Source organism: Pleuronectes platessa, chromosome 6, assembly GCF_947347685.1.
Source record: "Pleuronectes platessa chromosome 6, fPlePla1.1, whole genome shotgun sequence".
In the NCBI taxonomy this organism is placed as follows: Eukaryota; Metazoa; Chordata; class Actinopteri; order Pleuronectiformes; family Pleuronectidae; genus Pleuronectes; species Pleuronectes platessa.
Genome location: NC_070631.1, coordinates 2697317 through 2723291, shown reverse-complemented (window position 1 = coordinate 2723291; position 25975 = coordinate 2697317). Strand labels below are relative to the sequence as shown.

Here is a 25975-nt window from a genome sequence, read left to right as displayed (position 1 = left end):
GCAGCAGCAGCCTGAGGTGGATCCTCTCAGGGAGCACCTGTGAGAGCCCCCCCCCCCCCCCCCCCGCCTCTTCTCTCCATGGATGTTATCTCCGACCTGACGACAGGTGTTAGTCGGGTCCCAGACGCAGTAATCCGTGCAGACCAGGGCGAGCTTTGCGCAGGAGAGTCAGAGCAGCCGAGCTCCTGCAGCAGTGCACAGAGTCCAGGTGAGTCCCATCACATCCCATTCCACCCCATCACATCCCAGCACATCCCATCCCATCCCACCAGTGAAGCAGCATCTGCTCCATCAGGGGAACCACCTGTATCTGGAGGAACTAGAACCGTTTGCAGAGTTGCATCTTTTGAGGATTTGAGTTTTTCTTTTGTTCCTGCTGAGCAGCAGAGCAGCTTCATTTGTATTCTGAGGGGAACCTTGTGATTCCCTGTGTTCAGTGACGCTGGCTCAGTGGTTCCAGTCTGAGTCTGAGTCTCTGACCAGCCGACTGTTTTTTGCCGCAGAGTGAGATCTGATGCTGCAGCCGACTTGTGGCACGAGAGGTGTTGTTATTAGACTTGTTGTCCTCTGTGCATTAACCTGCAGCTACAAGGGGGGGAGAGCAGGAGGTGTTACTGTTCATGTGACGCCTAAAAGTCTCTGCATTGAAATCGGGATCAGTGACGTGCACCATGTTGTTTGTGCTTTAATCTCCATGAGAATGTGGTTGATCCTCTTCTCCAACGCATGTGATGATGTGAGAGCATCAGAGCTCATCACTGTGTGGGTAGACTGATCTAGAATCAGGCATTAATATGTAGATGTCCTGTTTGACATGTGGATCCATGCAGGAGCTGCACAACTAGAGCTTCTACCTCCCTCTGTTATCCACAGATTTATTGGCTTTTGCTTTAATGCTCAACAAGTGCCTCAGTTCTCTGGCTGTTCAGGTTTCCCTCCCCTGCGACCTGTTGCAGGTTCGAGTCCCTGCTTCTCCTCCTCCTCCTCCTCCTGCTCCTCCTCCTCCTCCTCCAGCAGCGAGAGCCGTGACCAGGTCAGGCCTCCATGTGAAGAGAGCCACTAATCCATTATATAAGAGAAAAGAAGGCAGGAAACTGAAGAGGATAACCTGTTTGTTTAAAGTGCTCCTAATCCTCCTGTGTACCTGCTGCTCTGGGATCAGTCATTAGATAAGTTCTCTTATCCTCAAACAGCACAGGTTCATTATTTAACCTCACATCAGAACTCTGTGTTATTAATATTGCTGAACTTTTAATCTGTAACATTTTGGACCAGGCAGTGCAGAGAAATTCCAATGCACAGATTCTTCTTGCTCCCCCCCCCCCCCCCTTATTCATGCCCAGCAGTGTCATCCAGTGTGTTCAGAGCCTGACGCTGCCGTCCCCCCCCCCCCCCCCGTGAGTCAGGTTCCAGATCAGATTAGAGCTCCAACAAAGATCTGCTGCGTCCTCCTGGAGACGCCTGCTGTCTCACGACTCGTCTGTAATCCCAGAGGACGTTCTGTCCCCGAGGAAGAGGACGTCTGGATATTAATCTGCAGGATTTTCATAGAGAATCATTCTTGTGCCTTTTTCTCTGTCTCCTCGCGTGTGAAAGAAGCCCCCCCGCCAGCAGACATGGGGCGCCAGGAGGGCGACTACGTGTGGAAGAAGAACACCGAGAACATCCAGGACGTGTTTGACATCATGGACGAGTTGGGCACGTAAGTAAATCTCACTCAGATTCAAGATGATGATGATTATGATCCAGAAATCATAACGTTTAACGAGCTGAGGTTTATTGAATCAACAGGAGAATTTAATGTTTTTCCTTTAGCCATTGAACGAGCTCTGTAAACACTTTTATTTGTGATACTTTATTCTTAAAATGTGATTGTGCACATATGTTTACAGTTGCACACATACATGTCCAACATATCATACATGTTGCATATTTAGACATCAGATAAACACTGACGTTACTCTTCAGGGCTGAATTCTATATTAATTCTATATTTAATCCATATTCAGATTCTATAAATGATTCTTTCCATTTCTACCACACTGTTCACATCTGCCTTCCAGTTGTTGATTGAAGGTAAAACAGGTTTGGACCAGTTCCTTGTTACATGTTTTATTGCTGCATATTGATAAAACCTCAAATAAAAACTTTATAGTTCAGAGACCAGTTTAATTTGAAGTATTTTCACGACAGAACTTGTGATTGATATGTTTCCAGTAAAGGAGAGAACACGAGTTCTCCTCACACTCGGCCTGGTCGGAGGATCCAGGCTCTCAACGTGCTGTTTGAGTTTCGGGACAGATTACTGCTTTGATAGGATTGACACGAGGAATCCTTCTTTACCGAAGTCTTAGACAACAAGATGACCCCCCCCCCCCCCCCCCCCCCCCCCCGATGGCACCAGGCTGTGCAGTCAGTTCAGGAGTTCATTCACAAAATAAGAAAGATCTTTGTGAATTCTACTCACTAATAAATATAAATAAATTACAAATCTGCTGAGAAAGATAATCCGTTAAGTACTTCTTTCATGATCTGAGTCTTAATCTATTTAATTTTTAAGATTAAACTGAAAGTTATGGTTCTAACTTTTCACTTGTATGGATTTGCTGCTTCTCTTTGTATAATAGACAAATTAATGAATCAGTGAATTAAGAAAGAGCAGTTCATTGGCTAATTTGCTAATCCAGTCACACTGTTTATATTCTGTTTACACTATATTTATCTCATCTTATTATGTCTGGTCTTTACAGCCCTTATGAACTAATGTGTGCATATTTTGGAACACATGTCTGTATACCACACACACACACACACACACACACACACACACAAACACACACACACACACACACACACTCCCCTGTGCTGGCCTGGTTTGTGTGGGCTCAGCGTTAATCAGCAGCAGGTCCTGCAGCTTGAGGCCGGTGGATCAGAGGCGGCTGGTAAATAAAGGTGTGAGCGGATCCAGTGCTGTGACATCAGCTGTGTGTTGTTGGGCAAAACAGTGCGAGCTGAGGGCGGAGGAGGAGGAGGAGGAGGAGGAGGAGGAAAACATCCGCTGCAGAATACAGAACCAGTTAATAACGTCTCGTCTGCAGCAAAGAACCTCGACGTCCAATCAAACACTGAGGCTCCTCAGGAAGTCACATTGAAATGCACTAGATCCACATTTTCATCTGGATCTGCAACAAACTGCTTAGAAATCATTAGATCTGTTGTGGTCTGATATTGTTATTGTATTTTTTAAATCATTTTAATTATGATCATGGTGATTGGTGACGTTGGGTCACATGTCACGTGCACCTTTGGTGTAGTGGAGAGACAGTGGGGGACAAATTTGTTGTTTACTTTGTTAGATGCTGTGATTATTTAGCTAATTGTTGAATTAAAAAATATGTCGAGCTTTTATTTGTTTTTTCATTAGTAAAGTCGTCTTTTTGACGTTTTCAAAATCAAATCTCTTAGTTCGCAAGTCAGAGAAAGCCACTCAGATGTTATTGTTTATTGCTTGAAGTTGCAACACATTCATATCAGTCCCCTAAACATTTATTTCATCAAGATGCATGAATTATTCTTTGAAGAATCAAGGACAATGTTGACAAACGCCCCGACAGGCGATGTTAAAGAAGGAGCCTCCTGATCCGGATCAACCCGACATGTAAGATGGTTTCCTGAAGGACTGAAGACGTCTTCCTGCCTCAGTCTGATGTCCTCTCGTCTCCTCTCGAAGGACTCCACAGTCACGACCCACAGCACTGAGCCGTTTCACTGGTTTCTTCCCTCTTCCTGTCTTCAGTCATCACAGAGTCTGGAGGGAGCGTGGGACAGAAACAGCTTTTCCCATTGGTCCTCATCACACACAGAGAAGACAACATCCTGATGTCTTCCTAGCAACAGGACGCAGCCTCCGAGCCCCTGAATGTCTCATGAGACCCGGAGACCTTTCCCTTCAGTCAACACTTTGCACATTTTTAATCTGAGAAGCACATCGAGCACTCGAGTTCACCCCAGGGCCGTCGGATCGGCTGATTGCTTTGTGTTTTGGAGCCTGATTGATAAATTTCCCCCGAGAGCCACAATGAGCTTCGTCAGCCGAGGACCAATCAGCTGAGAGACGGGATGTGAAGCAGCGTTTCATTGTTTGTGTGACGGGCAGCGACAACAACATCCTCATCATGTGACTCAGTCAATTGGCTACAAGGGAAATCTAACAGGAAGCAGTTATAGTTCACATCGGGGTTTAAAATAGATGAGACACAAGGCTGCTCGTGTTCATTCTCTCATCCCAGTAAAGATGACAACACAATCTGTCCTGTGAGAGCTTGTTGTTCCCGAGGATCACTGCTGCTGCTGCACACGCTCCGTCTCTGACCTCCACCCCCCCCCCCCCCCCCCCCACCACCCCCTCCACCCCCCCCAGCCCTCAGCCGCCCGGCGTGTCCGTTACATCAGGGATAAGACGTCTAATCCTCCCGCTAGGACAACTATTCCCAGACAGCTCTGAGGAAGGCATGCACACACGGGGCAGCACAGTGATAAGTCACTGACATGTGAACAGTTAAACCTCAGAGATCTTCATTACGTCTTAATTGAGCCCCAGATTTTTGTTGTGTTCGTTTTTACTTATGAAACATTTCCAGGAAGTTTCCATTTCTGTGCGATGCAATTAGGCAAAATCCTAATAAATCAATAAAATCGCACAGATCGGAAAAAGAGCATTTCATTGTTGATGTTTTATTGTTTAAGTATAATTTAAACCTTTATTGATTGGACAGCCTGTGAAAGGAGGAGAGGGAACTGCAGCTGGAGTCAGATCTGCTGAGGACTGAGCCTCAGTTCATGTTGTGAGCCACCGGGGGCTCCAGTTAAAATATGTTTATTTGAACATTATAAAGTTTGAGACATCAAACACCTTTATTTCCTCTTGTCTGTTTTCACAGATCCGTTTTATATCTGGTTTGTTTAAATCTACACCAAACACAAGGTGTATAAATGACAGTTTGAGGTTTTGAGTTGACTCAGGACTTTTTTTATTTGAGCATTTTGTGATTTTTGTGCAGATCCAGATGTTTCATTGGTTCATTTGTCATATGAAATGTAGAAGTGAAGCTGAGAGTCGACCCATCCAGAGGCCCGGTGTGTTTTCAAAGTGTCACCTTGTCCTGATGGAGTGTGTGTCTGTGTGTTGATGAACAGAGGAGCCTTCTCCGAGGTCTACATGGTGAAGGAGAAGAAGACGGGGAAGATGTTTGCCATGAAGTGTGTGAAGAAGAACCAGAAGCAGGACCTGAATCTGGAGAACGAGATCGCCGTGTTGAGAAGGTGAAGCTTCATCTCTCGTTTCTTATTCTCTCTCTCGTCCGATCTGCTTCTTACTCAAAGTCTCGTTTCCTCAAACAGAATCAAACATGACAACGTGGTGGGGATGGAGGATTTCTACGAGAGTCAGACTCACTTCTATCTCATCATGGAGCTGTGAGTTCTCCAGATGTTAAAGATCACGTTAACTAAAGGATTTTTAAGAAAGACAGATTGTAACAGCAGGTGTTTGTTGGTTCCAGCGTTTCAGGCGGTGAGCTCTTCGACCGTATCCTGGACCGGGGGGTGTACTCGGAGAAGGACGCCAGCCGGGTCATCCAGCAGGTGCTGCAGGCCGTCAGCTACCTGCACCAGAACGCCGTGGTGCACCGGGACCTCAAGGTACAAACCTGGAATCATGCAAATAGGAATGTTTATACTGGAGGAGCTGAACTGTTGGTTGGTTAAATTGATCACAAGCATTTTTCAGGATAGATATATGTTTCTCCAGGTTTCAACAAGTTACATTTCAGACTTTTAAAGACCATAATTAATGAGTATGAATCCAATATCAATGAAGGAATATAAAGAGTCATGAACTTGATATGATTAAGACCTACTTAACACATTTAAGACTTAGTACTTAACATATTAACATATTTAAGACCTTTTAAGGCCCCAGATTTAGATTATTAAATTTGTGACCATGGAAACTCTGGTATATACATTTCAGGTTTACTTGATCTATTTAAAAATATATTTTTACCTCTTTATATATAATTTGAGGGTCACGTGATCTCTTCTATCTCACACTTTTCTAATTTGTATTCTTAAAGAAACAGTTTGAAACTCTCTCTTGCTGAGAGTTGCACCAGAACTCGTATCTGAGGATTCAGGTTGTTTATCTGAGCACAAGTGACTGGAAACAGGTCGACATGTCCACCGGTAACACAACACACCTGCCGGCCCGTGTGTGTCTGAGCAGTGACGTCACATCTTGTTTGTTTTGCGTCTCTGCTGAGAGCAGTCGTGTCCTCAGGCGTTCTGGTGTCAGGGCGTCCGTCTGTCCCACTGCTGTCATCGAGATATCTCAGAGACACCTCCAGGGGATTTATTCAAATCATACACAAATGTTTCACTTCATCCTAAAGATGAACTGCTGAGGTTTTGGTGGTCAAAGGTCAAAGGTCACTGTGACTTTACAAAGTACATGCTTTTCGCCCTAATCCAAGAATGAATGCGCAAATAGTTGGATAAACTAATGTAGTGATGTCATTATTTATCCGAAAGGTCATAGGTCAGCTCCCCTGGGGCATCACAATGATCTGCACAAACACTGAGGATCAGAAGATGAAGATAATCTGTACAAACACGAGGTTCAACTGAAGTTCAACAGGGATTATTTATCGGTCTGGAGCTGTGACTGTCTGGATTCTGTTTCCTTTGCACTGAGCCAAGAAACTGTTTTTTCTGGCTATAGTTTCAAATTTACCATAAACGAGTTCAGCTAATCTTCTTGTCTAACTCTTGGCAAGAGAAATCACAATAAATCTGGAACTATCCCCGTAAGTTTATGGTTATTAATTCGCCCATAAACATTTATCTTGAATCGCAGAAGAAGCTTCTTTGATGGATTTGACACTTTTCATCCAAAGTGAATGAGAACGTGTCTCAGGAGATGAGATGTTCCTCATGAGGATGAGATGTTCCTCATGAGGATGAGATGTTCTTCATTGAGGATGAGATGTTCCTCATGAGGATGAGATGTTCCTCATGAGGAGCAGCAGGTGAACGGCTCTGCTCTGTGTTTGTTCCCCTGCAGCCGGAGAACATCCTCTTCTACAGCCCGGAGGAGAACTCCAAGGTCATGATCAGCGACTTCGGCCTCTCGAAGATGGTGGACAACGACATCATGTCCACCGCCTGTGGAACTCCGGGATACGTAGGTGAGGAGCTCTCGTGAGTGACGAGTGCTGGTGGGTCAGAGAAGATCAGTTTGGACAGGATGTAATATTCATAACTGTCGGTTTCAGCTCCAGAGGTTCTGGCACAGAAGCCGTACAGTAAGGCTGTGGACTGCTGGTCCATCGGAGTCATCACCTACATCCTGTAAGTTTAAACCACTGTTACTTTACATGTCAGATCTCATTTCCCTATTCTAAATAGACATAAATACAAATTGTTGTTGATAAATATATACATATAAACATATACAGTATATAAAAAGACAAAGGTGCTATTATGAAAATACTAAAAAAGACACACACATTTACACATCTATATATTAAGAGATAAAACAGACAAAGAACAATAGAACACACGTAAAAAAAAATAGTTTCCCAGCCCTCCTCATATTAGTAATTATGATAATAATAATAAAAAATAAAGATAGGAAGAAGATAGATAAAGAAAACAAGTGTATCCATTTTAATTTGGGACATCAAGTGAGTATTTACTCCAAAGTTGATCCTGACACAACCTGCACACAGAATAATGAGGCTGTGACTGACACACACTGTTACACACACTGCTACACACAACTTATTGTAGAATATTTGATATGTCCCTGTATTAATAAACTGCTGATCTCATCCCTGCAGACTCTGTGGATATCCTCCTTTCTACGAAGAGAGCGAGACGCGACTCTTCTCTAAGATCATGAAGGCTCAGTACGAGTTCGACTCGCCCTTCTGGGACGACATCTCGGAATCTGGTAAAGCTGCAGAAGGTTGAGACTTTTTGTGTTGTTGTGTGTCGCCACAGACACACAGACACACACTCTCTGTTCTAAACTCCATCATCTCTCTCTCTGCAGCTAAAGACTTCATCCGCAACATGATGCAGAAGAATCCCAGCATGCGCTTCAGCACGGACCAGGCCCTCAGGCATCCCTGGTGAGTGTCACAGCCTCCAGGATTATAGTCATTATAATGATAATAAACTTTATTCATATCAAAACACAGTAACTGTTTCTAGACTTTACAAGATCACAATGACAACAATTGAAGGCAAACAAAGGGAAACAGTTAAAAAGAGATTTAAAGTTCTCACAGTTACACAGGTAAAGAAATAAAATGTTACGTTTGAGAAAAGAGTTAAAACAAGATCAGATTATGATATTATAAAATTATTAAAAAAGACAGTAAGAACCGAACCAGGAGAAAAATGGGAGCACTGTGGAATGATGAGTACGGTGCAAATAAAATCTAAAAATCTATTTACTGGCAGCCAATGAAGAGAATCTAAAATCAGTGTAATGCGCCAGAAATAAATATAAATAATTGATTAATTCCCATGGTACAGTTATTTATCTTGAGCAGTTACTTCCTGTTTGATGCATTTTCACAGTAAAAGTTTCCATAGACGCTTTTCATTTCTTTGAAGTTATAAAAACCTTGAATCTTGAATAATTAGAGAGCTTTGCTTTAACCATGTAGATCATGCTCCTTAGATTTATTATAGTTTATTGACACTTTGACTCCAGGTGATAAAACATGAGGGAACAAGTTCCATCTCAGGATTAAATCTAACGTCCTGCTCCTTCCTCTCTTTCTCCAGGATCATCGGAAAGACGGCTCGCAGCCAGGACATCTACTATTCAGTCAGCGTTCAGATCCAGAAGAACTTCGCCAAGTCCAAGTGGAAGGTCGGTCCTCCTTGATTTCTTGACCTCGATGTGGTAAACTCATTTAGCAGCTGCAGTTTATAGCAGATTAATCGTGAGCCGTCCTTAATCCTTCCTGATTAAGGACGGTTTAATAAGATATTGTTCTGTAATCAAGGCCATTGAGTGAAGATCGAGGGCTGAAAGTCCACTTCAGTGTTCCGGAGTTAACAATGTGAGGTCTTCAGGTTGAGGAAGTCGTCTCACGTCTCCATGTCTCCATGTCTCCATGTCTCCGTCCACAGCAAGCCTTCAACGCGGCCGTGGCCATCAACCACATGAAGAAGCTGCAGCAGGCCCACTCCGAGCAGCTGGTGAGACGTCCCAGCATCCCCGACATCAAGGTCGTCGACTTGTCCTCCCCGACCGTCCACAAGCGTCTCGACCCGGACAAGCTGGACCCAGAGGCCAGTGGGGGGGCCCAGGGGACGAGTCTCATCCCTCTGCCCGCGAGCCTCATCGAACCCAAGAGCCACTACCAGACCCTGAAGACCACTCAGAGCCAGGGCCCCGCCCACCACGCTCCGGCCATATCCGAGCAGGGGAAGCACGTGTACCACTCGGAGCCCGCCAACCTCAACGGGTTCGTCCCGGCTGCAGCGGCCCAGTTCTGACCATGTGACCGAGGGGGGGGACGGATCGGTGACACCAACTCTCTGCTTTGCTTTTCAGATTCTGTCCGAACCGAAGTGGAAAGACGGTGCAGACCGGAGTGTGCTCGGTCATGTGAAGGCTGCGTGGAGTTTACGCGGAAAAAAAGCATTTTACTCGGTAGGGGCAAGTATTTTAATACTAATCTATGAATTACACATAAAAATATAGATGCACACCACATCCTTCCACCATGTTTTTATGTATACTCGCTTAAAAACAAACAAACAAACAATCAGGGCTGAAAACACAAGTTAGCTACTAAAGGAAACGTGAGATCCCTGTTAGCGTTCTGTTCCAGCTTGTTACCGAACACTCTCTCACTCCGGGTGTGTTTGCTGCCCCCTGCAGGTCAGTGTTGCCGTGCTTACCCAGCATGCAGCTGTTTTGCGTTGGCAGCTCCCCCCCCCACCCGGTACTGCGAGCAAGAGGTTCCTCTGCCGGACCCGGGCAGGTCTGCGAGTTCCACACGGGCTGAGGGACATTTCCTTTTTCGGAATGAGTGCCAATGAAGCTTCCCGACACACAACCACACACACGTACACACACACACACACACACACACACACTCTTTGATTGACAGGGTAGGCTTCAGTTCAGCAGTATTCAGAGGACTGACCCTCGTAGACGGGGACGAGACGAGCTGCTCCTCTTGGACGTCCGTCCCGCTGACCCTGAAGCAGTCGCTGACCTCAGATGTCTCACAGACTGATTTCTAAAACCCTGACTCCAGATCAGGTTGATTTTAAATCGCCAGCAGCACTTTGTCGTCCAGCTTTTGTAGAATCGTGAAATACGTGTCGTCTGAAAAAGAAGATTCACGACGGATTTTTTTCCCACCGGGCTTCATCGTGTTCTAAGCTTCGACCCGGAAGCCGACCGGCTCCTGGAAGTAGAATATTTAAAACAAACATAATGCATGATTACTTCTTCAGATAATAATCCACTGTTGTAAAGATGTGCTGTGTTTTACTTTTTTTAAGTTTTTTTCTTTTGTGTTTAAAAATAGAAAGTTACGATCAAAAGCCAACGAACTGATAAAAGAATATAAAGAGATGATCGATGTTCAAACTGACGAAATGTTAACGAGTCCCGTTTGACTTCCGTCCACCTGATAGAACACAGAACCTGCTGATGTGCGTCTCTGTACCAGACGCTCACTTCCTGTACCAGACGCTCACTTCCTGTACCAGACGTTCACTTCCTGTACCAGACGCTCACTTCCTGTACCAGACGTTCACTTCCTGTACCAGACGCTCACTTCCTGTACCAGACGTTCACTTCCTGTACCAGACGTTCACTTCCTGTACCAGACGCTCACTTCCTGTACCAGACGCTCACTTCCTGTACCAGACGCTCACTTCCTGTACCAGACGTTCACTTCTTGTACCAGACGCTCACTTCCTGTACCAGACGTTCACTTCCTGTACCAGACGCTCACTTCCTGTACCAGACGCTCACTTCCTGTACCAGATGTTCACTTCCTGTACCAGACGCTCACTTCCTGTACGTGCTTCATTCAGACTCTGCAGCCGTGTAGCTTTGTATCGATCCATCTAGTGAGAAGTGGATTCCTGTGCGCTCAACAATAAAGTTTATGCAGAACTTTCGCTTCCATTTTATTATTTCCACTTTATTTCTGCATTTTATTGTCTTGACTCTTTCACGTCTCATGGAGAAATAAGACCAAGACTCCTGATAAATATATAAATAACTTATTATTTTGTGATGTTCGTGATAATTTGGTTGTCAATGATAATTGTTGGAGCAGGATTGTGTCCAACGTTCTTTGTTGCCAAAGAGCAGTGATGTTAAAATTGAATAAATAGAATAAAGGTGAATCTGATAATATGTTCAATACAAGACTTTATTATTATTCTCTTTGAGTCTATTTTCTTTTTTGTTGTTGTTTGAGTATTTTATGTTTTATTTATTATTTTATCATCATTTTACAACAGACAGTAATAACAACTCAGAACAAGTATTACAAATCTACAGACTGAACTTTCAGACAAAACCAGCATATTTATGTCGAATCACAATGAAAATCTAAGCGATTATGACTTATTTATTTTTTGTTTTCTTGTGAAACTTTATTTTTCAGAGGAGGAATAAAATGGAACTGACTCTTTGTTCCTGATTTTGTGACCCGACCGTGTTTCTCTAATTAAACCGACCTCCGAGCCAATTATCCGGCCTCAGTAGATTAGATAACAGGATTAGTTAAAGCAGTGTATTTAGAGCAGCAGGTAAATTACACTAAGCTCAGAGGTACACGTCCTCACATTTCAGCTTTCACCAAAAACATGTGAGACATGAAGCTGGATATTCTCACTGATAATCTGAATATAAATTTTCAGGGTCATATCTTGATCTGCAGTTTATTAACGCTCATGTGGAAACAATGAAAAACGTCTCTTTCAAACAATTTCCTCACGATCAGCTTTTAAATGACAGAAAAGTATTACGTGTACTTTAACGTGTACTTTTACACAAACAAATCCCTGCGTGTCCTCGGCCCTCGCTCCTGTTTTCACATCTACACCCATGTTAAACCCTTCCTCCGCCCCCCCCCCCCCACCCCCCACATGGCTCCCTTGATGAAGGCCGGAGTGCAGACAGAACGTCCATTCAGGGTGAGGAACCCGGAGATGTGGGGCAAAGGTCCCCAAACAAACTCCACCTCCTCCCAGCAGCGTAACTGGGGGGAACTCGGCGGTGATGGTTGAGGAACCGCTCGGCTCCAGATGTGACTCATCGGTTGTTTTGAATTCAGCCACATTTCATCACGACGGAGCAAAAGTTCACCCGTGGACTTGGAGAGGATTTATTTGGTTCTGGTCCCTCGTCTGGGTTTTTTCCTGCAATGTTTATTTGTGTTGTTTTGTCCGATTTTCCAGCGACCTGGAGTCGTCTCGTGATGTTGTCGTTTTTCTGTCTCTGTGTGTGACAAAGATCAGACGGATTTCACAACTCGCTCGTCTGAGCTCAACTCCCCCGGCTGCTGCAGCGAGGGAACGAGGTCAAAGGGCAGAGGGCTTCAGACACACACTCACTCACACACACACACACACACACACACACACACACACACACACAGACACACACCATGACTTCAGGGGACGTTACAGGGACTCACAATGATGCCCTAACCTTGACCTTGACCCTAAACCTGACTGATGTCTGGATTTACATTATAGGAACTTGCATTTTGTCCACATTAGGAGAACAAGTCCCCACAACAGGAGTAACACCTGCACCTCATGATGTTTAACGTGCAGAAACAAGCAGGATTTAAGTGTCTGTATTATTTATTCATCCGTCTTCTACACTCACGAAGACCTCATTTCCCAAACGGGCGGTTGCAGCACAAGTGGCCTCATGAATATTCATTTTGTCTCCACTGTGGGAGTTGACCTGACTCCACTGGTGCTTAAATGGCCCAGTTCGCCTGTTGTCTCTCTGCCTGGGAATTCCCGTTCAGACCGAACACTGAGGAACTCGCTGCGTCCTTCAAAGTGAGTATCTGCCTGTGACACATTTCAATTCATCCACTTTGTTTGTGAGATAATCAGCAACTCTCGGTTAATTCGGTTTAAACTAAATACCTGCATTCAATCTCTGTCTTTCCATCAACAGACCAAACAAGTTGCACAAATATGCAAACCATCGGTGAGATCATCCCATTCGCTAAGGAGGTGCTGAACCAGAGGCCCAACTGGGGCATGCTGAAGATCTACACGCTGGGCTCCACCCTGGCGATGCTGGGAGTGGTGGGTGCACTGGTGGAGACGGTGCTGCTGCCGTTTGCGGAGCAGGAGCCGGCAGAGGACGCACCGGTGGAGCTGGTGAAGGAGAAGAGGGAGGACAGGGAGGTGTGGAAGTCACACACCACCTTTCTTTGCCTGGAAGTGGTGGATGTGCTGGAGACGGTGGTGTTGGAGGCCCGGGTCAAACACCTGGTGTCTCAGCCTCCTGCTTATATGATTCATAAAGAAACTCTGGTCTACTGATGTGAAGAGACACTGAATTTAGGACGTTTGATCTCCGGCTGGTGAATAAATCATCGTGTTAAACTGGTTCTTCTCTTCTGATTCTTTTATTTAGATTTGGTCGATGATGTATATAGTTCAGAAAAAAACTGGTTCAATAGAATCAGGAACGTAAAGATGTGATGAGTGTGATGGCAAAACATATAATGTGTGTGATTTAATTAATTTTACACTTTAACACATTCAGGTTGTATTTTTAAAATAGACATTTATAAATTATTGGGAATATAGGGCTCAAACTAATGCTAATTCAAATATGATGAATTTTTTTGGTTGATCGATTGATTATTTAAACTATAAACATACAATTATATTGTAAATGTGTTTTTTTCCAACCAACAGACCAAATTAAGTTTCTTAACTTTTGAACAGAACTTGAAACAGGAAACACTCATAAATAATCAGATGGAACTAAGAGATGTTTAAAACAATAACTGAAATTAATCATAGAAATAGCTGCGTCTAATTTTCTGTCTATCGAGTTATTGATTAGAAAAATCCTCGGTCTAGTTTGAAAGGAAACACGTATTCCACACGATGATGGTTGAACATGAACTTTAGAAGACATTTATGTAAACGTACATTTGACCGAAGCTTATTTGAGTCATTTTAACTTAGTAAACTAAAGTTACCCTTGTGGTCAGTGCACGTTATTAATCATTATTAATAATAAATATTATTTGGTGTTTATAATGAACTGAATTTAATTCCCTTTTATTTTAGTTCATACATTTTTTACCATGGATTTTTATGAAGCACTTTTAACCTTGGTAGATCAGTGTTATACAAATTAAGTAATTATAATAAGTTTATCTGCACATACAGATCTAATATTCCTCTGATTGTGGGCTGTAGTTTATGTCCAACAGGACCCAGAATAACACAAGAAGTGGAAGTTAAAGTAATGAGGTCAAAAAGTTGAGGTGGTATAAAAAAACTTGTTTTATGTGAAATGAAAGATGAGGTGATAAAATTTCAAATAACTAATTAATAATTTTTATCTGATGTGATTGAAGCAGCTGTGAAATGATGAAAACTGTATTTCATCATTTTCATCCTCCAGAGCACAATACTTCCATAAGTGTAATTCTACATTCGAACACTAGGGGGCGGGGGCGAACGCGCTGCTGCAATGACCACATCCGGTCCTGTGACGGAAGCGACGTCACAGGGCCGCGCCGTGTTTACTATCGGCGGCTGAAAAGCGTCGTTGGTAAAAAACAAAAATAATAAAGTCGCATTCGCAGTGAAATCAAATAATTTGACCAGTTGGACGTGGGATAAGTAAAGATGGCGGATCCCGCGGTGGTGGCGGGAGGTGCTCTGAGCACAAGCGGGGTAAGAGACGCGCTGGAGCCGCTGTTAGCAGCCGAGTGTGTGCGGGGTTAGCGCGTAAAGCTAAACGTCACAGTCAACTGCGTGTTAGTTAGCAGGGAGCTAAGATAACCAACAAGGTGTTAAGATAACCAGCAGCGAGTCACAGTAACCAGCAGTTAGTTATAATAACCAGCATTGAGCCAAGATAACTAGCAGGGAGTTACAGTAACCAGCAAGTTGTTAAAATAACCAGCAGCTAGTTAAGATAACCATCAAGGTGTTAAGATAACCAGCAGTGAGTTAATATAACCAGCAGGGAGTTACAGTAACCAGCAAGGTGTTAAGATAACCAGCAGCTAGTTAAGATAACCAGCAGTGAGTTACTATAACCAGCATGGAGTTACAGTAACCAGCAGATAGTTATAATAACCAGCAGCTAGTTAAGATAACCAGCAAGATGTTAAGATAACCAGCAGTTAGTTGAGATAACCAGCAGGGAGTTAAGATAACCCGCAGTTAACCAGAGGTGAGTTTTAATAAACAGCAGTTAGTAACAATAAGCAGCAGCTAGTTAAGATGAACAGAAGTTAGTTTAAATAACCAATAGATCAACATGGTGATATTGGTTATATTTACAACCAGGATAATAACTTTATATTTTGAGGGCAGAGAATGTTGCACCTTGTTTTTATCTCTATGAGTCAAACTGTGATTTGTGAATATGATACAAACAAAATTGTGTTGATTGATTTATTTGGAATAATTTGAGCTCAGTGTTGTGTTGGTTACCTTCACGTTGTGTTTCCTTGTGTGCTCAGCGTGGGGGGGGCAGCAGTAAAGCAGCTTCCAGCCCTGCAGAGAACTACCAGCTGGCCCGACGGCGCACCCTGCAGGTGGTGGTCAGCGCCCTCCTGACCGAGTGCGGCTTCGAGAGCGCGGAGAAGGCGGCGGTGGAGACGCTCACTGAGATGATGCAGAGCTGTGAGTCTGAATCTGAAGTGATGCTCTTTAGACACCGAGGATTTACCACGACTGTTTCCCTGAGAGCTGCGTGTTTGAATGTTTGTGTGGATCAAAATGAACTGACCTCGTGAAACGTTAACTGGAAGTTTCTGTTCCACTCTCTCATGTCTTCATGTCTGTCAACGTGGGGCTGATGCACCATTTCCATGCACTTTAATTTGAATTCAGTAGTAGGCCTGTTGTCAGTGCTAGTAGCAGTTAGCAGGACGCTACCAAACACTACTGCTCTATAACTTCTCTAATTTTTAGATATTGCCGTGGCAGAAACTGAGGAATAATGTTAAATCTTATGAAGAGAAAAGACGGAGCCGTTCACTGAGAAACTCATAAAAGGTTCTTGATCAGTATTTCGGTGTCTTAACTACAGAGTTCAGTTGTCAATAAAAACATAATATCAGTAATCACTACTAGAGGAAACTTAATAATAGCTGCAAACCTGTTGAGTTACTGGAGAACACGTCTTAACCTTAATAGAAACTTGCCCTCTGCTGTAAATATAACCTTTTAATGTTTGTGGACACTAATAAAATATTCTATTGTATTTGTTGATGATGTTTTGAACTCATCCTTTATGATGCATCCACATCTAAAATATGTTTCCTGTTCATAAGCAGAAGCTTTTCTCAGACTCTGTGTTTTGTCCCTTGTTCGCAGATATCAGTGAAATCGGTCGCTGTGCTAAATCTCACTGTGAACACACGGCCAGGAGCGTCCCCACCCTGTCGGACACGGTGGTCACACTCATTGAAATGGGTGAGTCCCTGAGGAGTCGGATGGATCACAGATTGCTGACATGGTGAAATATCAATGAGGTCACTTCCTCTGTTTGTGTCACTGCAGGTTTCAATGTGGACACGCTGCCGGTTTATGCTAAACGCTCACAGAGGATGGTGATAACTGCTCGTAAGTCTGCGCTGTTCTCTCCGCTAGTTATTCAAATTGGCTTTAATATAATAACTGAAGCAAAGTAGTTCTTGTCTTGTTCTTGTTCAGCCGTGACAATTTCCTTTCTCTTATCTCAGCTCCAGTGACGAACCACCCTGTGACTCCCAGAGCTCTGTCAGCCGGACAGAAACGCACACACCCGGCTCACATCCCCAGTCACTTCCCAGAGTTCCCCGACCCTCACACGTACATCAAAACACCGGTGAGTCAAAGCTTTATAGAGCACGTTGTCAGTCCTTGTGTCAGTTGTTGCATCAAACCTCGTTTTGTGTGGCAGATCAAGTTGAGAAAGTCTTTTGTGTGTCTTTCTGCAGACGTTCAGAGAGCCTGTGTCAGATTACCAGGTGGTGAGAGAGAAGGCAGCGACTCAGAGGAGAGACGTGGAGCGAGCGCTCACACGCTTCATGGCCAAGACGGGAGAAACTCAGAGCCTCTTCAAAGACGACATCACTGCCTTCCCATGTGAGCGACTGACCAGTTTCTATTCTGCCATCAAACGCACGTTGTTCTCCGATGAGTTCTAATCTCCGTGACTGTGTTACCAGTGATCGCAGCGCGGCCCAGCACCATCCCATATCTCAGCGCCCTCCTGCCGTCTGAGCTGGAGCTGCAGACTCTGGAGGAGACGGACTCGTCGGAGCAGGACGACCAGACGGACAGCGAGAACCAAACAGGACACAACATCAGTGTAAGGGTCACAGCTCCTGTTTCCTTCCTTAGATATTATCTTCCTTATGTTATTTTTTCATGTGTCTAGATGGGTGAGACATTTAAGTGGAAAAGTGTCTTAGGCGACTTCCACTCTACTGTTTTATTTAGAAAACACACCACTCTGCAGTGTTAAAGCTGCTGAAACAGAGACGTCTGAAAACTTTGGAGCTGTGTTCAAATCAAGACGTGTGGAAGTGTGTGAGCTGCAGTGACTTCCACTTGTTTCTGTTTAAATAACATATAATCTGCCAGCTGGTGAGTTTTAGAGTCTTCATACCAACTCAAGATGATCCCCCTGTGGGCTCGAGCTCCAGGTTTCATGCCCAGACATGAGTGATATCACTGTTCTCATCCAACCCCGAGTGTGAACTGCTCTGTGATGATTGCTCTTTCTCCGTCTCCCTCGTTCAGGACGATCCCGGAGCCGACAAGGAGAACTCTCTGCTTCCTCCCGGTGCCATCGTTCCCTCGGCAAAGGTCACAGAGGACAACGTGATCGACAACCCGTACCTCCGCCCGGTGAAGAAACCCAAACTGAGGCGGAAGAAATGAGTCTGGACCCAACTGAGCCAACGGACTCACATTTGCCACAGTGCCCGGTGCTGTCAGCGGTCCGGTCAGGGACAGAACCGCCCCGGTGCCGGGACCAGCGGCTGCTTTTCCTCAGCGCTGGGACGAGAACCGCTGTAGACTTTGGCAAACTGACTTCTATTGACTTGTTTATTTGTGTTTACAGTCATTTTTTTCAGGAGGAACTCACTTTGTGTATAATTTGTTTGTAAGCGGCTTCGTTGTGTAAAATACAAACACAGGAATTCTGTCATTTTGTGAATAAAAGAGAAATAAGTTTCTTTCTTTCTTTTTAATTCTGAGATAAAAACTTTACTTCACGTCGATTTTACTCAGATTTTATTGCCGTTATTCATTATGTCAGAATCTGTTTTCATCCATCAGAGTTAAAAGTACAAACTCAGGTAGGCCACCCTGCTCCTCTGCTTCAGCAAAGCCTTCTCACTGAGTAACTGAAAGACAGAGAACAAGAGTGATAAGGTTTCATAACAAATTACATTATGATTTGACTCCAAGAAACAATTCCTATTTAAATACTGTTGTTTCATCTTTCATTCTCTGAAGACCTGCTTCCTCCTCAGAGACTTAGAACTCTTGATAAGGATTTTGTGGACGATGGCTGTTCTGCTCTGTAAGTCCGGAGCAGAGAGGCTCCTGCTCACATTCTCCCAGTTCACCCACCTTCACCCTGACGGACTTCTTTTCCAGCGGCGGCAGTCGGGACCAGTCTGGACGTCCGAAGCACATGGGCCAGCTCACCTTCCTGTTTGTCCCTGCGTCCGGCTTGTAGGTCCCTGGCCTGCAGAACAAAACAGCACCTGTCAGCTCGGTTCAGCCTCTGGTCCACTGTGTCGCTCTGTTCTTACCCCGGACTGCCCTCTGCTGCACATGCCGGGGGTTTGAATCTCTCTGCGTTGGAGTTGAAAGGTGATTTTCCAGGTGGGACGATGGTGGACTGGCTGTGATCCTGCTGGTAGTGCTGTGGTGAGGGCGTCACAGTCTGGAGAGAGAGAGATCAGAACTGTTAGTGATAAGTGGAAAAAAACTTCAAAACCTGACCCAGTTTGAAGACTTCTATTGAACCTAAACTCTCAGACTTCTAAATTGAACTTCATATGTACAAATCAGGAGTAGAACCAATGTCCCTCTCTCAGATCCTGGACCCGTGTTGAACTACATGTTCTGATGGATGCAGGAGCTTTGGGAACATGTTCCCTGTACCTTGCCAGCAGGTGGAAAGCGTGCTGCGGTCCTCGCAGACACAATATATCCTTTGTTACTCTCTGGTCTCATCTGCAAGTCGTGATATATGGTGCCAAACTGGGAGCAAGATGGAAATGATGGTTTTAATACATGGATATAATGAGCTCAGTTCTGTGGAGCCTCTGAAGTCCCAGAAGATGATGTTTAGATCTTGGTCCCACAAAATATCATCTCTTGAGACTTCAGGGACAAAGCAAAGATAAATAAATCATACTTTGAAGCACATCGATCTCTGCATCATCATTTTAACACATTACATATAATATAAATACACAAAAGACAAACTACATCATTGTAGCTTCGACAATACCACAACACTTTATTTACAACAAGGTTAAATTCAAGAGGAAATGGCAAAGGAAGTCGTTGGAAAGGGATCAGTCGCAAAGGCTCATGGGAAGTGTAGTTCATTCACTCTCAAATAATTAGATGCAGAAACTATGTAACTTATATAAATCCTATGACTGTTTTTATGAATTGATTTTTAATTGTTGCTCGTTTTTAATTGTTTGTTGCTGATTGTGAATGTTTCTTGTTCTCAGGCCTCTTATTAAATAAATCCTGATCTCACTGTGACTGATTCAATAAAGATTAAATAAAAAATAAATAGTATATTCACAGCCTTGTACCTTTGACATGTATTAATCAAATGAATGAGAAAAAGTGACCAAACATTCTGCAGAACCACGAGTGTAAAAACAACATGCTAACTACATGCAGGGAACATGCGAGGAGACGAACCTCATGGTTGACGTAGCAGCCAGGGCCGAGGTGTGGCGCCCCCTGTCGGTGCATCACGTTTCCCAGTCGGTCCGGAGCATAATGGAGGGGGAAGAGCTTCCTCTCCTGCCCGCTGCAGAAAGCTGCTGATCCCTGAGCACGAGCCACATTCATCCCGCAGCAGCAGCGTGTAGCCGAGAGAGCGACAAAGAACCGACAGAGTTAACACAAAGTTACACACTCATCCGGTTGTGTGTCCTGCACAACGCTGCTGCTGGTGTTGTGACGTGTAGCCAAGGTGACCGAGCTGGGGCGTATGAATAATGCAAATTGTGTTAACATGTAAATACACAATCACAACATTCAGTTACAAAAAACATGGAAAGATTCATTCATATGTTTGAGAAGTTTTATTGTAATTTTCTTCCAAATTAACTTTGAAGAATATTTAAAATAATCAAACTAGCCCGACATGAAACTTAACGATTGGTTTACAATTGATAGATTCTCTTTATTTGCAGGTGAAGACATTTGGACAGTAGTTTATGCATTTGACAAAAAGCAGAACTCAGGCACCGTTGTTAAATTAATCAATGGCCCTGAAGCAAAGAGTCAACTTAAAGGGCAGCGAAGGCACATTAAGTATTTTCAATATAAATAATTCAGCTGTCGATAAAACGTGGGATTGCTGTGGTGCAGGTCTGTGATTCAACCACGAGTGAAAACAGAACTAAACCCAAGAGAAGGAACTTTCTGCACTTTCACCAGGGGCCGTTTCCAAACAGCCACATTCAGGAATTTCACACATTTCACAAACACATTATATACACACACACACACACACAGGCACTTCTTTCCTTACCAGGAGTCTTTGAATTACTCTGGAGTCAGAAAGAATAAAGACACAAGTAAGAATTGAGGTGTGGAAAGTTCCTACAGCTTCCAGGAGAAGACATTCCTGTTGGCACTCGCTGGTTAAGAGTGCAAATTGTTTTAATCATTAGGGAGAATATTCATATCTATGGCACGAAAACAACATTTAGCACTCGCACTCTAAATTAGCTCATGAGGCGAAACGGGTGAATCTGTTTGGCACTTGTACATCGTAGGGAAATAAAGTGGAATAGGCACAAACACATCGGAGGAAGGAAATCTAAAGGAGAGGAGGTCAGGAGGAGGAGATCTGCCTGACAAGCACCTTCAAAGTAAAAGGCTCCACACGTACAAAAGCTAAATCACACAGATTGACTCTCAAAGGTCAGGAGGCACTGAAGGCTGAGGAGTGTGTGAAGAGGAGGTCTTCAGTCCGACTGAGGCACTGAGATCGATGGACCTTTGGGGTCGTCGAATCGATCCATGGTGGTCAGCTGCATGATCATGTGCAGGCCGTACACGAAGATGAGCAGCATGAGCAGCGAGGTCAGCAGCCCCATCCAAATCCCCGCCGTGAAGAAGCCGGCACAGTCGCTGGCGTAGGAGAAGTTCGTCCCGTTGGCCAATCTGAAGCCCTGAATCTGTAGAAACACAGTTAACACGCAGTTAGAACATGAGGCCCTGCTGCGGTGCAGGGTTCAGAGGAGAGAGAGAGGAGAGAGAGGAGAGAGAGGAGAGGAGAGAGAGGTGAGAGAGGAGAGAGAGGTGAGAGAGGAGAGAGAGGTGAGAGAGGTGAGAGAGGAGAGAGAGGTGAGAGAGGAGAGAGAGGAGAGAGAGGTGAGAGAGGAGAGAGAGGAGAGAGAGGAGAGAGAGGAGAGAGAGGAGGATGCAGCGGGACACTCGTACCTGGAAGTCAATAAAGTTGAGCCTCCACTCGGACGTGTCCTTGTCGGTGCTGTTCAGGACGAGCAGAGCGCCCTTGGAGTTGCTGACGGACTGGCAGTGGAAGGAATACTCTGCCGGGGCGTAGATGCCGCGGCCCCCGGTGAAAGACGCGGTCGAGGCGTTGGCTTGCAGCTGCACCGAGTCCAGGGTGAACCAGTTCCGTCCGGACACGGGATAGAACCGCTGACTCATGGCAAATCTGGGGATGAACAAAGTGATGTTCAGTGTATTAACAGCGTGTTATTGTATAAGGCAGGTGTTCATACCTGGATTCTGAACAAATAGGACAATGAGGATGTAGGAACAGGAGAGTCAGATCTAAACAGTGCTGTCAGGACCAGGAGAGGCCACAGCATGTGTCACCACTCAAGGAAGCTTCAGACGTTCAGTGAATCTCCTGATATTATCCGGAGAAGCTGAATAACGTCTAAAGGATTCAAGCACGTTGACTAAGTTTCTCAAAATCGGAGACAAACAAAAATAACACAACTGTCTCATGATGAAAAGGAGGAGTCACACACGTAGAGGACAAAGATGTCGACTTGAAAAGGAAACGAGATTTGAGGTTTGTTGTCGATTTGGGTCGAGGCCGAGGTTGATGTGTTTTAAATAAAGCAACACGTGATCTCTTTGCAGTGGAATTGATTTGTTACGTCTCATCTTCTGCCACACGGCCCCGGCCCCTGACCTGAGAGCTGCTGTGGTTCTTCTGCTGCTGTGAACACGTCTGACTCGGACACTTTCCTGCTGAGTTCTTCATATGTGAAAGGAAAACTTGAAGAAACCGTTGTCCAGACATTTTTCTAGAGACCATGTCTGAAAACAGCTCGAGTGTAGCGCTGTCTAAAGACGACAACACACCTGCCAGACCCACTAAAACTCACTTATTATCACTTCATACCTTAATTAATCTGTAAAATCTGCACTTTATCCTCTTACCTTAGCTCAAAGCCTCTTGGATAACTCAGGACAAGCCTGAAAAGAGAGAACAACACATTTAAAATGATTTCTTTCCTTTAAATAACACAAAAAACTTGAAGTTTTCTTGTGAGTATAGTTTGACTAGATGCCGACAGGGGACCTTACAGTGAGTGAGTGGTGTTACACATGGATCTGTCCAGGGAGGGCGTCTGTGCAGCGAGGTCGATCCAGTCTCCGCTGCTCGAGAGGCTCACGCTCAGGTTCTGGGCCCACAGCATGATGCAGGGGTTTCCAGACACATTGAACATGATGGGCGCTTTGACATCAGCCTCAGCTGTTGCGAGCAAGGAGCGGCCCACGGACTGGTCCGACACAGACGCCTCTGAAATGACCTGCAGAGACATGTTTAAGATCTTTGAGTCGTCATGTTTATATCTATATAAAGAGAGAGACTAGTTCTGGTGTGATGATCTCACTCGTGACGGCTGCAGTCCCGTGTAGATCGCCGTGTACGGAACATCTTTGGCTTTCACGGCACTAAGAACATTTCCGATGACCTCATCTGTTGGAAGAGAAATGCACTTGAGTCACATGTTGCATGATTAACATGATATGGTGCTTTACATGTAACTCTATGAAATCCTTTAACATGTATCCTCACCATTGTCGTGCAGCACTTCCTTGCAGGACTTGTGGGATCTGTTAAACAATAACAAAGGTTTATTTTCTTCACGTCTAATGGTAGAAACAGAAGAAATAGATCGAATGATACCAGCATTCCCTGATAAACAGAAACTGAAGCCTCACCCGGTACAATAAGGAAGATTGATAAGCAGGAGGTTGTTGACCGACGTGTTGATGGTGAGATGCGACAGAGTCTCTGGATCCACGAGCACCGGAGACACGCCGAGTGTTTCCTGGAACAGAGCCGGGAAGGAAGAGGAGCCCGTCCACTCTAAGGCCGGAACCGTGATCGACGAGGCCGACGACTGAAGAGCCGCCTGGAGAAGAGCGAGTGGAAAGAATCATGGTCCTGAATCACCTCACTCAGGATCAAAGTGTGGATATGGTTCAAACACCTACCTCCAAGTTGTGAAAGACACTATCCTGCTTGTTTCCAAACACGCCACCGAAGATCGTGAAGTCATCTTTACTCAACTGAACACAAATAAACACAAACATCACAACTCAAAACACGTCTGTTTAGATCAGTCTAATAAACACAATATCTCATCTGTCCCTCATTAATCTGATGTTTATCTCTGGTTCTACTTTGTCACTCTTGATGAACTGTTACTGTCTCAGCCTCTTAAGCTGATTTACTTTATTATTCCTAGGTTATATTTGTTGTATTGACAAGTGTTTGTGTCTCCAAATCCAATTTAAACACGTGTAAGTTTATGATATATAAAAGGTGTCATTGGGGGTCTTGAAATGTGCAGTGAAATAAAATCTACTATTTTAATTTTTATTAATAAAAACAACTGTAAATAAAACAGCATCTAGTGAAAACTGCACATGAAGCTGCTCCTGTGAATCTGTCTGGAACCGGAACGTCCACAGAGAGAAGACACCCGAGCCGTGGATGTGTTTTAGAGGAAGTGTGAAATGGGAAGTCACATCAAACCTCATAGTCACACCCGAATGAGAGGACTTTACACAGAGTGACCACTAATGACACGTGACTGCACAGATTTCCACAACTTCACAGATCCAAGGACAAACTCTCCAACAAGTTAAATCTATGAAAATCCCAGAGAAGCTTTGACTGTACAGGTTTTAAAAACTGCTCCACTCTTTTCCCCCACTGGGCTCCAGTGTGTTTGGTGACAGGCCGGTTGTCTGCCACAGAGCAGGAGTTTGGTTTCCACGTGTCGGGCACTGACCTTGTCCTGAAGGAAGAGCAGCACGGTGTGAGGGCCAGAGCCCAACGCAGCCGCGAGGTAGACGGTCAGCTGGTCGTTGGATGTGATGTGACCGGCTGCAGGCGAGGCCAGTGGTGGAAGACTGGGAACATAAAGACAGATTCATAAATATCATAAAGTTGAACCTCCTGTTAAAGAGTCTTTTCCTCCTCACCCATGTACAGGTTTATAAACAGCTTGATCATACACGTATCAGCCATGTTCCTCTGTTACTGTCAATCTAAGACAAATAATCCTGACAGGTCTTCTTTACACTTGAATTTGACCCTGAGACACATTTCAGATATTGTGTAAACTTTTTATCAAGACTAATTATTTAAGATCTTAAATAAGGACGCGACAAGAGGAGGATAATAAACTACATCTCAATCTTCCTTTCCTCTTTGTAAGAATTAAATTGTCTTCACATTATATTTGATTCTATTGGGGAATCTCATTTAGATTTAACACAGATTTTCTGGACGAAACATTCACAAGTAAATAAAAACAAACAAAAACTACTTTTACCAGAATCAGGACAGACATGAAATCACAAAGATCACAGATTTCAGCTGATTCCATGTAAAAAGTGAATTTAAAGGCTTTGAACTGAGTTTTAATAACATTAGTAAAACTATAAAGCTTCACTGCATCATTAAATATCATATTTCTTTCTCTTTCTCTTCAGGCTGTGAAGTTTTCTCTGAGGTGGGCCAGCTAGCAGGGGTTAGCCTTAGCATTAGCATTAGCACTAGCAGCCTGACCGCCTCTCCTCCGTGACAGCATCAGATAGTAAAGTGTTCACCTGTCGCTGGACCACAGCAGCAGCGGCACCTGAGCGGAGCCGCTCCCCGAGGACAAGCAGCCGAGGAGCAGGAGGAGAAACGTCGCCAGTCGCACTTCACTCGAGCAGCTCGCCGCGGCCATGTTTGTTCAGCGTTTCCGCAAGAAGAAGCTGAGAGGATCACGTGACTCGCACCAGCTGACTGTCATGTGCCAGAGAGAGAGAGAGAGAGAGAGAGAGAGAGAGAGAGAGAGAGAGAGAGAGAGAGAGAGAGAGAGAGAGAGAGAGAGGAACACTTCCTGCTCTGTCACTACTCCAGTACACTACTCTGTGT

The 25975-nt window shown here is 44.4% G+C and overlaps 5 protein-coding genes across 5 annotated transcripts; 3 read left to right on the top strand and 2 right to left on the bottom strand.

Annotated features, from left to right (window-relative positions):
- The first annotated feature begins 78 nt into the window (after positions 1–78).
- Positions 79–9692, top strand: camk1gb (calcium/calmodulin-dependent protein kinase IGb). Its single transcript, XM_053424900.1, has 12 exons — positions 79–208; positions 1597–1702; positions 5197–5322; positions 5401–5475; positions 5562–5700; positions 7121–7244; positions 7332–7407; positions 7899–8011; positions 8114–8192; positions 8857–8944; positions 9208–9545; positions 9635–9692. Exons 1-12 carry the CDS (start codon positions 79–81, stop codon positions 9690–9692), a joined length of 1452 nt encoding a protein of 483 aa, XP_053280875.1.
- A 3263-nt stretch (positions 9693–12955) lies between these two features.
- Positions 12956–13692, top strand: g0s2 (G0/G1 switch 2). Its single transcript, XM_053424943.1, has 2 exons — positions 12956–13131; positions 13253–13692. The coding sequence occupies exon 2, from the start codon at positions 13273–13275 to the stop codon at positions 13624–13626; it is 354 nt and encodes a 117-aa protein (XP_053280918.1). The 5' UTR covers positions 12956–13131; positions 13253–13272; the 3' UTR covers positions 13627–13692.
- A 1131-nt stretch (positions 13693–14823) lies between these two features.
- taf8 (TAF8 RNA polymerase II, TATA box binding protein (TBP)-associated factor) lies at positions 14824–18512 on the top strand. Its single transcript, XM_053424928.1, has 8 exons — positions 14824–15003; positions 15801–15963; positions 16660–16758; positions 16846–16908; positions 17028–17152; positions 17265–17412; positions 17496–17638; positions 18073–18512. Exons 1-8 carry the CDS (start codon positions 14956–14958, stop codon positions 18211–18213), a joined length of 930 nt encoding a protein of 309 aa, XP_053280903.1. The 5' UTR covers positions 14824–14955; the 3' UTR covers positions 18214–18512.
- LOC128442482 (protein pitchfork) lies at positions 18458–20487 on the bottom strand. The gene is made up of 5 exons (XM_053424953.1): positions 20236–20487; positions 19453–19551; positions 19098–19231; positions 18913–19030; positions 18458–18683 (listed from the first exon to the last, which is right to left on the bottom strand). The coding sequence occupies exons 1-5, from the start codon at positions 20386–20388 to the stop codon at positions 18618–18620; spliced, it is 570 nt and encodes a 189-aa protein (XP_053280928.1). The 5' UTR covers positions 20389–20487; the 3' UTR covers positions 18458–18617.
- A 122-nt stretch (positions 20488–20609) lies between these two features.
- On the bottom strand, positions 20610–25803 carry LOC128442440 (V-type proton ATPase subunit S1). The gene is made up of 10 exons (XM_053424899.1): positions 25663–25803; positions 24840–24960; positions 24037–24111; positions 23761–23954; positions 23615–23652; positions 23430–23515; positions 23119–23345; positions 22972–23007; positions 21994–22231; positions 20610–21728 (listed from the first exon to the last, which is right to left on the bottom strand). Exons 1-10 carry the CDS (start codon positions 25782–25784, stop codon positions 21516–21518), a joined length of 1350 nt encoding a protein of 449 aa, XP_053280874.1. The 5' UTR covers positions 25785–25803; the 3' UTR covers positions 20610–21515.
- Between the last annotated feature and the right edge of the window lie 172 nt (positions 25804–25975).

Coding starts and splice junctions, on each gene's coding strand:
- g0s2 (XM_053424943.1), top strand. CDS start 13,273: ATGCAAACCATCGGTGAGATCATCCCATTCGCTAAGGAGGTGCTGAAC.
- camk1gb (XM_053424900.1), top strand. CDS start 79: ATGGATGTTATCTCCGACCTGACGACAGGTGTTAGTCGGGTCCCAGAC. Junction 5,323..5,400: donor GAGATCGCCGTGTTGAGAAG/GTGAAGCTTCAT, acceptor TTCCTCAAACAG/AATCAAACATGACAACGTGG. Junction 7,245..7,331: donor TGGAACTCCGGGATACGTAG/GTGAGGAGCTCT, acceptor TGTCGGTTTCAG/CTCCAGAGGTTCTGGCACAG.
- LOC128442482 (XM_053424953.1), bottom strand. CDS start 20,388: ATGAATGTGGCTCGTGCTCAGGGATCAGCAGCTTTCTGCAGCGGGCAG. Junction 19,232..19,452: donor GCTTTCCACCTGCTGGCAAG/GTACAGGGAACA, acceptor CTCTCTCTCCAG/ACTGTGACGCCCTCACCACA. Junction 19,031..19,097: donor GCAGCAGAGGGCAGTCCGGG/GTAAGAACAGAG, acceptor TTTGTTCTGCAG/GCCAGGGACCTACAAGCCGG.
- LOC128442440 (XM_053424899.1), bottom strand. CDS start 25,784: ATGGCCGCGGCGAGCTGCTCGAGTGAAGTGCGACTGGCGACGTTTCTC. Junction 23,516..23,614: donor GGAAGTGCTGCACGACAATG/GTGAGGATACAT, acceptor CTCTTCCAACAG/ATGAGGTCATCGGAAATGTT. Junction 23,008..23,118: donor TGTAACACCACTCACTCACT/GTAAGGTCCCCT, acceptor CTCTCTTTTCAG/GCTTGTCCTGAGTTATCCAA.
- taf8 (XM_053424928.1), top strand. CDS start 14,956: ATGGCGGATCCCGCGGTGGTGGCGGGAGGTGCTCTGAGCACAAGCGGG. Junction 15,964..16,659: donor CACTGAGATGATGCAGAGCT/GTGAGTCTGAAT, acceptor CCTTGTTCGCAG/ATATCAGTGAAATCGGTCGC. Junction 16,909..17,027: donor GAGGATGGTGATAACTGCTC/GTAAGTCTGCGC, acceptor CTCTTATCTCAG/CTCCAGTGACGAACCACCCT.